Below are 15,184 nucleotides of genomic sequence, written 5' to 3' on the forward strand. Positions count from 1 at the left end.
ATTTATTACAAGACTGCATGTTAAAAATCCGTGGTAGCCTAATGATTTGACTCTTTTTATAAAAAAGGTCGTGAGCTCGAATCCGGGCTCGCACCTCTGAGTTTCTCAGAACTTATGTACGAAATTTAATTTGAAATTTACCATGAGACTTCGGAGAAGGAAAACATTGTGATGAAATCTGCACGTCGAAGAAGGTTCACAACCGTCAGAAAACGTATGAATCCCCCAATCGGCATTTGACCAGCTCGCGGCGGACAATTCCCTAACCCCTCACATGAGAGGAGACCCAATCCCAGAAGCGGAACATATAAATGGGTTGCTAACTACATGCTCACAAAGATACACTTAACATGCACTTAACAAGAAAGTTTTTACAAGTTTGTGGATATTATATTTTTCAAAAAAATCTACAAGACTTGTAAACTTGAACACTTGTAGATTCATACTTGTAAGATCTGAAAGGCTTAGGTCGTTTAACATAAACATTACAGGTACACTAGACGACTGCGTCTTCAACACTGTTGACAGCATTACATAGACTGCCTCTTGTTGATAGATACACCACGCATTAAAAAAAAGCATAGATTGAACTCCCGTTCCCAAGCAATGTAGGACAATTTGTAATATTAATATTTAGGTAACATGTTGAAATGTTTCTGTTTGAATATCTTTCTAAATGTTCCAATTTATAAGCCTTAAATCTAAACCTTTCGTTGAATTCATAGATCATCTCTATATGACCGTAGTCAATTCTTGTTATAAGCATTTAAAATAATTTTAATATTTTTTTCATCACTTCACTCCCTCAAAATTGTAAGACGGAATTTCCATCCTCTATGCGTCGGACTCACAATTTTCCATGGTTTTCTACAAATAGTAAGTTACAAAAACCTTTTTGATACAGAAAATGACGAATACAAGTGAAATAAATAATTGCACTTGTACCCTGTAATTTACACGTGTAATTTTGATAAACGCATGTTCGTAATAATGAAAATTTTCACAAGAAAAATGTTTTTGACAAACAGGGCGATGGTCGTCCCTGAAACCCACTTGCCCAGTTAAAATTTCCACTGGACTAATTTAAAGCAATACTTTGGATTCGTTAGTTGTACCGCAATACACGTCATTAATGTTTCAAGTCCTTTACGCTGCTTCAGTGCCATCAAACGCATATTTAAAAAAAATATACTAATTTTAGCGGTATCCATTGAAAGGTAAACTGGGTACGGTTGAAACAAAGGACGGTTGAAACAGAGCAAATATCTTTCGAACCATATGAGATAAGGTAAGGGGTCCAAGGAGCGAAAGAAGCGGACAACAAGTCCCAACACGAGTCACATTGTTGTATCGCTCAACGCGCGTTACAGTTGTTTATAGGAAGCCCTATTGTGTTTTGAAAATCAAAAGTAAGTATTTTTCTTCGGAGATTTCTCCAGTTATTATGATTATTATTGATTGAGGTTGGGGACAGTTGAAACATTTTTTGTGGGTACGGTTGAAACAACAAATTTATTTAATTTTCCTGTTTTCTAGATGCCTTCGAAAGACTTCGAGGGCGCAATTTGACGGAACGAGGTATAAAGATGCCTTCGAAGAAGTAAAACGAGATTCATTGCATGTGGCAGAGAAGCATGGACTGAAACACTGTTCGCTCCTAAGATATATAAAAGCGAGATGCATCTTGCATCTGGCGTCAGATAGACCAAATACCGAAAATACAACAGAGCCAGAGGCTGTTCCTACAAGGAATACTGGCACATCTGATGATGAAACTACTCCACTATCGCTTTTCTCGTAATTAATGAACCACTCAACAATTGGCTATCAATATTCGAAAGAGTTCACCAGTCCCGAGAACTGAACAGGAAAACTTTATTTGAAGGTCCGGAAATTTTGAATGCACTATCTAGACTTCATAGCAGTAGTATTCATCAAACTTCGCCTAAACCCTTCTACACGTGCTCAAGCAATTTCTTCTGGCACTCCTTTTGTATTTACGCCCAAGGCTGTACGACCATTACCGAAAGCTCCCCGGGAAAAAGCAAACAGAAGGACGAAAACCAGAAAGTCTATAGTTCACACTGATAGTCCAGAGAAAGAAGAGATAAGAAAGAACATATGAAAGAGGCAGAGGGATAGAGACATGAAAGCCGATCGAAAACGACGCAAGCAAAGCAAATTAGGAAAAGATTGATGGAGACTTAAAGTACTAGAAGTACTTAATAGAAATACCACAAAAAGGAAAACACCACTACACAACAGGAATGGAATCATCAGAAGAGAAAGTGGTACTGCCTTGTTGTTTGTATACGTTTTCAAAAAGCAAACCTGGAGAAAAATGGATACAATTGTAACACGAATTGTAAACTGTATCATAGCGTTTCAACCGACCCCACTCACTGTTTCAACCGACCCTGGTAAGGGAACAGTTGAAACAAATTGGCCTTTTAGTTTTTTGATCTTGTACTAAAAATAACACATAGGGTGCTAAATTATCACTGTCCATTGATAGATAGAAACACGCTCTTGTATTTAATATAACTTCATCAACGATCGGCTCATAAATGGCAATACTACGAACGATATAAGCGAAATTGTTTCAACCGTACCCGGTCTACTCTATGATTTATAAGAAAATGAATAATAAACCAAAATGAAATGCGAACATTTTGAATTTAAATGTCTTTGAAGTTTATTTTTTCCCAATTTGAAATGAAATTTATTAGGTCCCATTCACGGCTGGGATGGTAAAGTCATCAACCAGTTATGTCTAATATTAATGCAAACCACCTTAATTGATAGTAGGTAAACGCATAAGCCAGAACTCGATACTTATTCACTTTCGAAATGGATTAAAACTCTAATGAGCATCATGTGACTTCCTCTACGCAGCAAAAGGACTTTTGACATGGAATTAAAACAATAAATTATGTTATTTTTTTAGATTTGGATTCACAGCATAGGAAAATGAAATTTGTGTAAAGCTGACCTCTTAAACAACAATAAAATGGAATCTCTTATACAACTAGTTATGGTACATTTACACCTCGGGTGGAGGAGAAATGAGGAAGGTAGGTACTGCGGTAAGAACTTCCACTGAGTGAGGCGCTGTTGGGAGAAATTTGTTGCGCGTGACCAAAGCGACCCCCAGCTCAGCCCGTGTACATTGCACATCTTCCGCCCCACGAAGGGACTACTTTTCCCCTTCGTCCGCCACCAGTGTTGTGGAGTGGTTGCTGCGCGTGACCAAAGCGTGATCCCAGACCGTGCGAATTGTTCCCCCCTTCCCTCCGTAAGCCGACGCTTTGGCCTGCCAACGTCAATAGATTATGATAGGGCAGTAACTCCGGATAGTTAATGAGGTCTCATTACTCAGGTCGTATAGACGAGCGTACTCATATAGTGAAAACCGGCTTTACAACGACTCGCGAGCAAAGAGTATCTTGTTATGTACGTACTATAAGTCGTCTGCCGCCTTTGGCAGACTACTTCTTCATGCTACTTCGCCTCGCCGAAGGCAACACACCTAGTCGCTTCGGTCGACATCGGCTGCAAACTACCGTCGTCTGACGACTCACTATTTATACCACAGGCTGATTTTGATTCAAATGTGAACCGAACCGATCGGGTAGCCCATCAGAGTCTCGAAATCGGAATCGGACAAGCGGAAGTCGCCTGAGGACTTGTAAATGCGCCATTACAATTCTATGCCGACTTAGATACGATGGGTCTAAAAACATCAATAATGTTGTATGTTACGCGTTGACATAGACATTCTTTAGAGGTAAAATTAACATTTACATCATAAAAAATATAAATTATATTCATATTATTTGTTACTATTGTAGTCACATTGAAAATTATAATTAATTATCTTATCCCTTTCAGAACGAGAAAATTATTTTTTGTGATTGGATTTGATGTTGCATTTTTTTAAGCATTTATGCCGTTAGTAAAAAGAAAAAAATACAAAAAACAATCTCCTCTCCCAAAACCCTTGCAAAACCTTACCAAATCAGTAGCATTTTTTTATGACTTAATAAAAATTTTGACAAAAGGCGACTTAGTTAAAGCAACAAAATCAACTATATTAATGAAATTTGAAGTTTACCACATGTTTCACATGAAATATAACAAAATATGAACTTTTTTTTATTTTTTATTTTTTTTTATTTAACTGCCTCCGTGGCTCAGTGGTTACCATGCCGCCACATGACTGCCACGCAGAGGTCCCAGGTTCGATTGCCGGGTCGGGAGAAATGGTTGTATGGCCTACATTTATTTCTCTCGTGAGTTTGGGTGTAATTTGTGGTTGTCTATGTGTGTGTCCATGGCACCCGCAACACAGGGTTTCCCTAGTGCGGGGCTATGTTGAGTGTGTGCGTTATTAAAAAAAAAAATTATTAATTAACGCAAAATACTAACTAATCGAGATCTTTGCCGTCGATTCGTCGTCAAAATACTCAAGAAAATAATCAAAGGGTGTTGGGCAAGTTCCAGTCGTAGGGCAAGATGGGTACCTACCACAATTGATCCCTATCATCATATGACATTTGCCTCCACTTTCTTGATCTATGTGTTGACGGTGCGTCAGCCGAACGGTTCTGATCGTGACCGTTCCCAAACAGAAGTATGGCTTCAAATAGATGATGATCGACCACTATTTTGGTGAGCATCACGGGTACTTGAACGGATACTGTTAGAAGGTCGACCAAGACTGGATGATAGAAGTGACTGTGGAGAATTCGGAACCCTCTGAAAAACGACTGGATTGGGCTGGTTCCACCGCCAGTGATACGCCTTTGCGTTGGCGTCTCTGGTGGACCCGGACTTAGGTATGGACTCGCAGGGGTTTGTGGTTAGCTAGTAGAGGATAAAGTAGATATTCTCCGGTCCCTCCAACCGCTAGGTTATCGTGAACTGGAGACGTCGTTTTTCGGCGTCGGGAAGAGAGCGTGCCTTACAGCTCCGCCGCCAATTAGGAGATTTGGTAGTGGACTCAGAGTCGACGGCTTAGCGGTGGCAACCGCTAGTTGTGCAATGCGTAATGGGAAGTGAGCGTGCCTATAGCTCCGTTACCTATCTGGAAAATAGGGAGGGTATTGTACGCGCACCCGGGACGGCTTACCCGAGGTACTAGCCTCTCGAAGAACCGAATGAAGTCAAGTAACAGAGGTCTGTGACAACCCTCTACAGGCTGATCTGGGGTCAGAACCTGACCTTATAAGGTTCCTGTGCGCGCACAGGTTATAGTGCCCTTCTCGTATACCCGAGGGGCGGTAGGGAGGGTCACTATAATCAAAACTAACGTAGAAAAATATGGCGCTGGTCTGGGCTGGTGAGAGTTTCCGCTGATCGACTTTCTGGATACAGATACGACTTTTAGATATACGGCTGCGAATAGTCGACCTAACACAACTGCAATGACTACCACGACCACTAAATGGAGACGATTAGAGAGCATTAAATCCAGGTTTAGGTTCGATGTCTTCTGAGCTGATAGAGGAACTAGAACGTGACAATGAAGAGTCACTATCACTTTCTATCTCCTATTCTCAATATTCAAGGTCAGATTTACCTAACTCCGATTTGTCAACGTTTCCGGTGATTTGTGCAACTAAATCGCATGTATGTTAATGTCCCGAAAAACAAAAAAAAATTAAGTAAAAATAAAAATAATCTAGTCATTTCCATCCTTTTTTTTTTTTGACTGACAAGCACGATTGTGTTTTATGACTTTATGACTGAATAAAAACCAAAATTTCTAAAAATTCACTATTTAATTATTTTTTATGTAAAATATAACATATACTTAATAAGAATATACACCAATAGGTCAGAAAACACGAAATGATGATATTTTTAAAAAATCTTGCTTTTCGACCTCCCGTCCGTCACGTACACGTTCACATTTGTCGCTCTTGGCTCAGGTGTAACCCTAGAACACGGCCGCACTGCTTTAACAGCAAATATTAATCGAACGCACTAACGATCGGTGTTGATCCGACGACGCGGTAAACTTGAATACTTTTATACCTAAATTTTTTCAAAGTTGAACGCAAACCGTATAATTCTATGCTGTAAGGGTTATATTACTATTATTTAAGCAATGTGATTGATAAGTTATATATTGATTGCTTGACGAGCCAATGGTTTAATCTACATCTAAATAAATTGTCCAAAGCGGAATTAACAATTTCAGAGGCAGCCGGTTATATACTGTCTGGCCCAATACATGTATTAATTCGCCCGTTTTCGACAAAATATGCTGTACGGATGCAACCCTGTATTTATTACGTAGCGTAGCTCATAGTTATGTCCTTCACCTCGTTTAGTGTAAGTTTCCATGTGTTCCCTAGACAGCCGCTTGGAAAGGCACGACAGCAGGCAAAGTGAGCATGCCGTACCTACTGCTCGAAGTAAGGCTTAGCTGTCGTATGCTGTGGCACCACCCCGCTTCTGCATTTTGAACGCACGCTGCCAGTCAGCCGCACATCCCCAAAACTCGACGTCATATTGTAAGAGCGAGTGCACGGTGGCGAAGTGACATGACCTAACCATGTCCCATGGCAGAGTCCACGATAGGCGCTGCAGAACAGAACATGCGCGGCCGAATTTACTACACAGCACATCAACCTTAGAATAATAACGTATAGAAACCTAGTCCGCACACGCTAAGTGAGGCAAATTGAAGCGCGCCAAAAGGCCTGGTGAAATGGTGAAACCTTTGCCTACCCAAATAAGTGTGTGAAAATTTATTTTTTTTTAAATATTTTGTAGTGGAATCTAATTAGGGTCGTATTTTAGAACTGTACTCAATGCTCAAGTCAGGATTTGAGTATGGTTTAAAGCACTCGAAATCATACTCGATTCCCTGCCATTAGGGTTGTATTTCCAGTGCAATCCTGACTTGAGTATTGCAGTGAGCACTGAGAATCATACTCAAGTCCTTGCCATTAGGGTCGTATTTCCAGTGCTTGAAATCATACTCAAGTCCTGACTTGAGCATTGAGTAGAGTTCTGCAATACGGGGCGTATTAAGAAAGAAATTAAAAAATAAAGAAATTATTGTCTTGGCTGTATGGCGCATTAGTGCCTTTGCCTTTTAGAATGGAAAAAAAAACTACCAAAAAAAAGAAAGAATTTGACAACCCAACCAGCTAGGCAGCTGTTTAAAATTTTGATCCCTATTAATAGAATTTAATTATATTATTCGTACTAAAACTATGCCTGAAGATTCAAAGAAAAACCAGTACGTGTCTAAGACGTTAGTATTTAACTATTCGCTAGCAAATTTGTAGTTAACAATCGCAACGTGCCTCATTTCAGGCAAAAATGTAAACATGGACCTAAAGACCAACGGAAACCTCGACAAGCGCGACAACAAGCGCCCGTTGAGAAGGGAGAATCTAAGATCGAGAAACCACAGTATGAGCGTAAAGCTGATGTGCCTAAAGGTATAAAACTCTTTCGTTTGCTATGCTGTGTGTTTCCATCGCGGATATTAGTTTTGGAGGTTACTTCACCCATAACAAGTTCAATGTGTTCTATAACTCACATATGCTTGTTGCACATTTAGGTTCATTTGATCAGCATATTTCATACATCTATATAGATAAACATTAAATGTGTGATATATCATACTTTAACCTGGACTGTCAACTAAATATGTGATTAATGGATGTCATGTACCAGTGCATTTTATTTTCAATGTGTACAATTAACTTTCATGATTAATTTACATTAAGGTATTTTATACGTATGTTTTAATGTTTCAATAAATATCATCTGTGTTCCACTCAGTTCCAGGAAAACCACCAGTCTATGAAGACCCTGGTCCAGAATTCTACAAGAACTTGAAAAGAGAATCAGATGAAATCCTTAAGATAACAGAAGAAGCAAATTCTAAATACAAAAACAAGGAAATACAAAGTAATTGGAGCAAATATGAGATACCTATCAAGAGCTATGATGAGGTGGAAGAGGAGGAAAATTTGGGGGCAGACTATGAGGTGCATAAAACATAGCCACATCTTCGTTATGAAGACTTGTTTGTCAAAGTAGCTCTCTGAAAACAGTTTAATTTCTGTACTTGGCGGGTTGACCTTTGCAGTATATCAGTCATTGAATATTCTGTTGGATTTATTACTTAGAAACTTTGTTGAATAAACATAGAAACATTTTGAGCCAATCTTCCTTACAACCAAAAATCAAAACTATTTTTAAAATATTCTTATTAAATGTTATAGGACTTGGACTGAATAAAAAACCAAGTATAGGATTATATCTTTAATATAGAACTTACTTTTGAATATTTCAGAAACTCATTCAAGCACCATCGTCTATTGGAGGTCACTTCCAATTCAAACATGAAAAATCATGGGATATTATGACTGGACCATCATTATATGACAAATACTTTGAAATTCACATGGACAATTTGGCTACAGCACTCTCTACAGTCCCTTTCTATGAACGAAATAGTATAGAACATTCAGTTTTTAGTCAAACAGACTTACATACTATGAACAATAGATCAATTAGGTATAAACAGAAATATTTCAATGACAAATCCTATACAACTCCAGAATTAGATGCTCAAGAAAAAATTTTGAGTTTCATGCAGGAGAGTGTTGGCAAGTGTGGAGAGGAGATTGAAAGAGAATCAAAAGTGACAGGATCTATTTCTGAATCTCAAGTGTTTGAAGATTGTAGGAGTGTGTCTGAAGCAGAAGGTACTGGACATGCCTTTGAAGTAGATTTTGTGGGTAGACTTGCAGCTGATGAACCAAGTACACCTGAAGAAAAAGACCATAAAATAATTCATAAAACACAACATGGAAATTATGACAACAAGGCATATAGTGATGATGACTTAGATGACCTTATTCTAGGAGATGTAGATGGTAAAGTAGATATATCAATGAAAGTAGAAGTTCAAAATACTGTACATGTGGAAAAGCATTTATTACAAGGTAAGGGTTAATTAAGAAAAAATAAGTATTAGACAAATAGAGTAAGTTTATAACCTACTTTGTGCTTTTGCTGTCTCTAAACCAATTTTTCATAACAAAGTGATGGCTTTTTGTGAATTTCTTATAATATATAGATGAATACTCACCTGTCTTCTGTCTATAATTATTATCTTATTGTCAAATATAGATTACTTCTTTGGAGGATCCTACATTAGTATTAACATTGTCTAGTTTTTATGGAAATTTGCAAATATTTATTACATATCAAGAATCTTCCTACTGATTTATAATTCATTATTTAATTACCTTCATTTCCAGTTGCTGAAAGTGTCACGAAAAATCCTGCAAGACAACCACAAGAAACAATTGGACCAGAGGGTAGTTGTGTTATTGAATCTCCCGAACAATTAGAAAAATGGCTTGACGACTTTTTGGAGGGTTAAATCGTCAACACATGTTTGTAATTTTGTTTAAAATTTTATAATTTATGGATCGGATTTCAAATATACAAGCCATTCTGAACAAAGAATTTTGTGCCTGTTACAAAATGTAGGTAGCAATGCACCATAGAAAACTGAGAGTAGGAAATCGGAAAGCAAAGCACTATGCAGCTTAGAAGTGATGTATTTATTTTCAACCTAATCAATTATAAGGGTGCTTACAAATCTGACGAATGCGCTGCATGTGGGTTGTGCATGCGCTACACGCGTGCAATTAATAAATAAAAATCATTTATTTCGGGTGACAATGACCCATATTAAAATAAATTATATTTGAAAATTGAAATTAACCTACAGTTAAGGTCAAAATAATATAATCAGAATTAAGAAGTTGTAAAAATAAAATAAAAGAAAATGAAATAAAAGTAGATAAAAGCCAAAATTGTAATAATATAAAATAACTAGTTTATTGATGTCTAAATCGATTGCCTCCATAACCGGCACCATAGCGGGCATACTTAATACACAAGCAATATATAGTATATATATATATATATATATATATATATATATATAATATAAACAATGCCTTGTATAGGGGCAATCTAACCTGCCTGCTATTATAAACAGGACGATATTGGTGCTGGCCCGCAATTTGCGCATCGTTTTGTGTAAACAGGCAGTGCAAACAGTCAACTAAATGTGCCTCTGTAATGATAGCTCGTAATGCGCGCGAGCTGCACTCGAACAGACGGCACTAATTGCACAAGTGTAGTTCGCGAGTCTTACGCAACAGGCGTATTCGCCAGATTTGTACGCACCCTAAAAAATGCTGTCGGTAATACTTTTCGACCGAAAAACCGAAGGGTCGTGATTGTTGACTGTAGTTACCCGATTTTATTTAATTAAACTACGAATTTGTGACATTTCAGACTTTATTGTGTGAAAATAGTATTTACATTACATTTTTTTTCTACGCACAGGAAGAGTTAAAAAAAGCAAGCGTTGTTTTCCGAAGAATGTTTTTGGGTTCCATCCTGTAGCGATTGAGGCCGATTGGATGCTTCTCTGTAATAATCTTCATAATTCTTCGAATTCACTTGAGCGTCCTTTAGGTATGATCTTTAGAAGTAGGTACAAAACATAATTTTTGAAATCCGATACTTGCATACAATATATAAATGCTGTAATTTAACATGAATTGTGGACAATGAATACTTTTTTTGTTACTTTCTAGTCTTTGGTAAACGTAATTCTTGAAATCTGATACTTATACTGTAATATAACTTAAATTGTGTACAATGAATACTTTTTTATTTTCTCGTCTGGTATAACCTGCTGTTTACCAAATATGCGACTTCTTAACTGTGTAATACAAAGGAGAGTTTTGGGTAGAAAAATGTTACTGCTCAACGATAGCTAAGTTTGCCTAGAGGTTAGGTACCTAAGTACGTATTTAACTATTTACGAACAAAAATAGAAACACAACTAGTACCATCTAACCTATATTTACATTGACCAGACTATACACATAACATATAATACCTTAATTAGGAGGAAAAAGCAAATGTGTGAATTCCGCTTCATTTCCGCAACCACTTCAGTCCTTGCTGGATGACGGGCGTCATACGTCCGGAAAAGTTCTTCACGTCTTCATTCTTCTCGTTCAAATTAAACCAATGGTTTCATTATTACCTTTATTACAATAACTATTTGTGAAACCCCCACATCAAAATCTTGCGATTTCGATGTGTGATAAAATACGAGAAAAATTATACAAACGAACTTATGTTAATTATGTACTAGATAAACACATTATTCAAATACGTCACGTGTTGTATACAATTCGTTACAACTTACAAAAATATCTTTAGTAAATTGTATATAAATTAATATCGATAATTATAGTTCTGATATTGCTGACCTCCGCCGCTTCTGCCATCGTAGTCGTAATTATTAGGACGTCGCATATAATCAGTAGATGATGATGGAGGGTCCGACTGCTTCAATGTCTTCGCACGAGCCGCCAGTTGCGACACCAACTGTGCCGGAGTGAGATGCGCTATGGATATCGGCGCACCGTCGGAGATACTGCCGCTCGGGTTGAATACTGCCTTCGAATTCGCCAGATCGTGTTCCACAACTTGAGTATGCACTGTAGACGTGAAGTATTCCGGTTCGGTTGACGTAAAGGCCTCGTGATGTCTTGTTGCATCGCGAATTTCGCATACGTCGCAGTAAGACTTGGTAGTTTGGCAGGCTACTTCTTTCATGTTCTTCGGGATTTTCCTCTTCGGTCTTGTCACAATGTTGTCCAGACCCATCGTGCTGATGATACAGTCGATGAGCTGCTTGTTATGCTGAGACGTGGCGGTGCTGCTGGGATTAGTATAGTTAAACTCTACAGGTAGCTTCCTCTTCAATGGTGAACAGTATGTGGGTGGTAAAGCTTTAATTTCCGGACCGATCATTGAAGTGTTCATCAACAGGCGACTAGGCACGCGCATATTGCCTAACTTCGTTAAAGCTGATATGCAGCGATTTATTACTGCAAAAGCAAAATTTTTGGAATGTTTATAATTACCCAAAACATTATTATAAAGTAGATATATCAGTTTTATAAAATATTACGTAGTTTTATACAGTGCTTTAACACTATATACATTTTTCCTCATGATTAAGTATATTGTAGACCATAAATATAGGTACAGCATTTTTATCAATTATAGACGAAATGAATTAAAAAACTGCTACTACCCACCGTCGACACGCAACTTTGTCTCGGCTGCAGAACTTGCACCTAGAACAAAATGCAACGTCAACAGAAGTATGAATAAAATATACAGCATTTACACAACATACCATGCAATCTGGCTGATTTGCCTGCAATTCAAAGTGTGAAAATAGGTTTGTTAATAACTAATAGGTTTTTGTATATATTATATCCCATGTTATTTAGGTCGAAATAAAACTTAACAGTTTCCCTTTGTCACTGGAAATCAGAAATTGACCCCTCAGATGCAATTTTTTTATGTTGCAAATACTTTGGAATTGGTATATATGGATACATTTATAGGATGGAACAATCATTCCCATGATGAACTCCTTTCCCATTTTCTAAATTTTGTCAAGTGTGTGTTACATGCAGTGTTACAGATGTGATACTTGTAATTATTTTAGTTGTGCTTACCTAGCTTTTTAATATTTTATTGTTGGGTTTTTGACATTGTTTATTTGATCATCTTTTAGTTTTTATTATCATGTGCAATACATATGCAAGTCAATAATAGAGTTTTGTAACTTGTAATAAAAAAATTACTATTTTTGTTTTATTTTGACAGTGTGATAATCTGGCAATATTGATTAAAAAGTCATCCAGTACCACATGTTAATTGTCACAATTTTTGCGGTCCAAACGTGCAAGTAAATAAAGCTTGCACATACAGATTTTGTTTAACGCTTAAATTTATAAAGGGCCGTGCCTCATATGTAATGCACTCATGAATTGTTCGGACCTCGTAATGCACCACATATGATGCATGCAAAGGAAACATGTTAAGCTTGAACAAAAAAGAATGCTTCACCTTTATTTGGTGCAAGCTTCAAGTAATCCTCTTGAGAAATTTTCCCTTCTGCCACTAACTGAAAATTTAATAATATAAATCATTAGAATGTCTTAAAAATAAATAATAATCATGGAATGAAAAGTAAAATACTAACTTGTGCCAAAGCATCATGGTGTGGTTCATCAGTCTTCTTAGTGTTCATGAGTGATACAGAAAGAGACACCAACTGTGATGGCGCTTGGGGTATAGGAATGTTGGTATTAATGGGATCTGCAGGTATTGTTACAGGAGGCATTGTGACAGGAGGGACAGGATTCATTACAGCTGGATCCAAGACAGGTGCAGGTACTGGTTGCGGAACTGGTGCTATACCTGGAGGAACTGGTTGAACACCATAATCATAAGGTGTTCCATAAGCAACCAATGCACCACCAGAGTGAGAGGGATCTTGTGGATATGAATATCCTGGAATATTATCAGGGTATTCATTAGATAAAGAGCCAGAGTATGGGTCAGGTGCTCTTTGAAACATTTCTGTTGAATATTGATAATTGGTTGCCACAGATTCCATTGGATATAGAAAGCTATCCTTAGCTTCGTGTGACCTAGACCGAGAATGTCTTTGCCGTATATGTTGGTGTTGGGGTGACCTGGATCGTCGCTCCCATCGTGGACTATGTTTTGGACTATACCTTCTTGGGCTTCGATGGCTTTTGTGAGGTGGAGAAATCTGTCTATTGCAAAATTTTCTTATAGGACTAATTGCTCTTGGCTGATATCGATTAAACTGGTTTTGGTGTTGGTTGTGCCAGCCAAAACGACGAGGGCTTATATTACTTCTTCGAGGACTGCGACGTCGCGGGCTGCTGCGTCGGGGACTACGGCGGGGGCTACGGCGTGGACTACGGCGGGGGCTACGGCGTGGGCTTCGACGTGGGCTGCGTCGTGGACTCCGTCGAAGGCTTCTTGTCTTGTTCCTGCTTGGCGAATGACGCTCCTTGTCTCGTCCCTCTGACCAGTGGACCTCTCTTGCAGGTGGCTCCATTTCTTCTTCAATTATAATCTCGCGTTTTTTGTGTTCAAGTGGTTTTGTTTCATCAAAGTAGTCGTCAAGCTCTGTCCCTGGTGGCCTTAGATCTTCACTTGAATCCAAATGTTTGGCAAGATACTCCTTTACTTTTACTTCTTTATCACGTTTGATGGCTTCATTGGTTTTGCTGAGATCACGACGGCTGCCCGGCCTGATGAAGTCGTTGAGTTTATCGCCAGACTGCCGACGGCTGCCATCGTCGCGCCTGCTCCTGTCTTTATACTCTTTTTCGTTCTTGCTTTCTTCTCTTCCATCCCTTATTAACTCCCGTAGATCTTTCACACTTTCCACAGCCTCTGCGTTGATCCTGGGTTCTCGCTTCTTGTAACCGTCCGAGTCGTCCCAACTATCGATAACACTGAGACCTTCCATGAACTCTTCTTTACTGAAATCGTCAAAAAAATCACTGGGAACATCTTCGGCGTCCGAATGTTCCCCTTTGCCCTCCATGATAAGACGTAAAACACTAGCTACAAAAATAAATTTTCGTTATCTTGTATATAAACTTAAAGTAGCTTACGGCACCACAAAAATGTATAATTATTTTGTGAATTTGGAGGTAATCCAATATAATCCCAAAATCGTTGACCAAGCATCAAACAAATCAAAACGTGAAGTCAGTATTGCCAGGGCCCTAAAGTTGAAAATTAATGTTTTGTTCTGAAAATTTACAATAAAATTTTGCAGCAAAGGTTAATTTTTTTTAAGTGTAAACGATATATATAAATGCACATATTTAAGCTTAAATTAAAAAAGTATATACGCTACAAAAAAATCAAGCTTTAAAATAAATAACAAATTGGTAGATATATTTGTTAGCGCCATCTCTGATTTACGTTAAACGGCCAATTCATTATCTGTATTATCAGTCCATCGCGCAGGCAGGAGACTACTCACACAATATCCTGCGTATGGCGCACGTATGAAGTTTCGGAGGACGCATTGCATGATTTACGGGACTGCAGGATAGCTTTCACGCTGCGAATACATTCATAATCCTGCATAGCGCGGCAGACAGAAAGGCAGACTGCATTGCAGGATAATGAATGCCCCCTTTTAGCGTCTAATTTGAGTGCGTTCGTAGGGATTAACATTTACAATAATACATAT

At 38.1% G+C, this 15,184-nt stretch overlaps 2 protein-coding genes across 2 annotated transcripts; one reads left to right on the forward strand and one right to left on the reverse strand.

The window, feature by feature from the left end:
• Window positions 1–7,152: 7,152 nt before the first annotated feature.
• On the forward strand, window positions 7,153–9,615 carry LOC113239646. The gene is made up of 5 exons (XM_026476708.1): window positions 7,153–7,255; window positions 7,333–7,460; window positions 7,807–8,015; window positions 8,324–8,978; window positions 9,297–9,615. The coding sequence occupies exons 1-5, from the start codon at window positions 7,230–7,232 to the stop codon at window positions 9,419–9,421; spliced, it is 1,143 nt and encodes a 380-aa protein (XP_026332493.1). The 5' UTR covers window positions 7,153–7,229; the 3' UTR covers window positions 9,422–9,615.
• A 939-nt stretch (window positions 9,616–10,554) lies between these two features.
• Window positions 10,555–14,653, reverse strand: LOC113239645 (RNA-binding protein 26-like). Its single transcript, XM_026476707.1, has 4 exons — window positions 13,139–14,653; window positions 13,003–13,060; window positions 12,180–12,218; window positions 10,555–11,966 (listed from the first exon to the last, which is right to left on the reverse strand). Exons 1-4 carry the CDS (start codon window positions 14,522–14,524, stop codon window positions 11,308–11,310), a joined length of 2,142 nt encoding a protein of 713 aa, XP_026332492.1. The 5' UTR covers window positions 14,525–14,653; the 3' UTR covers window positions 10,555–11,307.
• Window positions 14,654–15,184: the final 531 nt, after the last annotated feature.

The sequence above is a fragment of the Hyposmocoma kahamanoa genome, unplaced genomic scaffold (assembly GCF_003589595.1).
Source record: "Hyposmocoma kahamanoa isolate Upper Pololo Valley unplaced genomic scaffold, ASM358959v1 114, whole genome shotgun sequence".
NCBI classification, from domain to species: Eukaryota; Metazoa; Arthropoda; class Insecta; order Lepidoptera; family Cosmopterigidae; genus Hyposmocoma; species Hyposmocoma kahamanoa.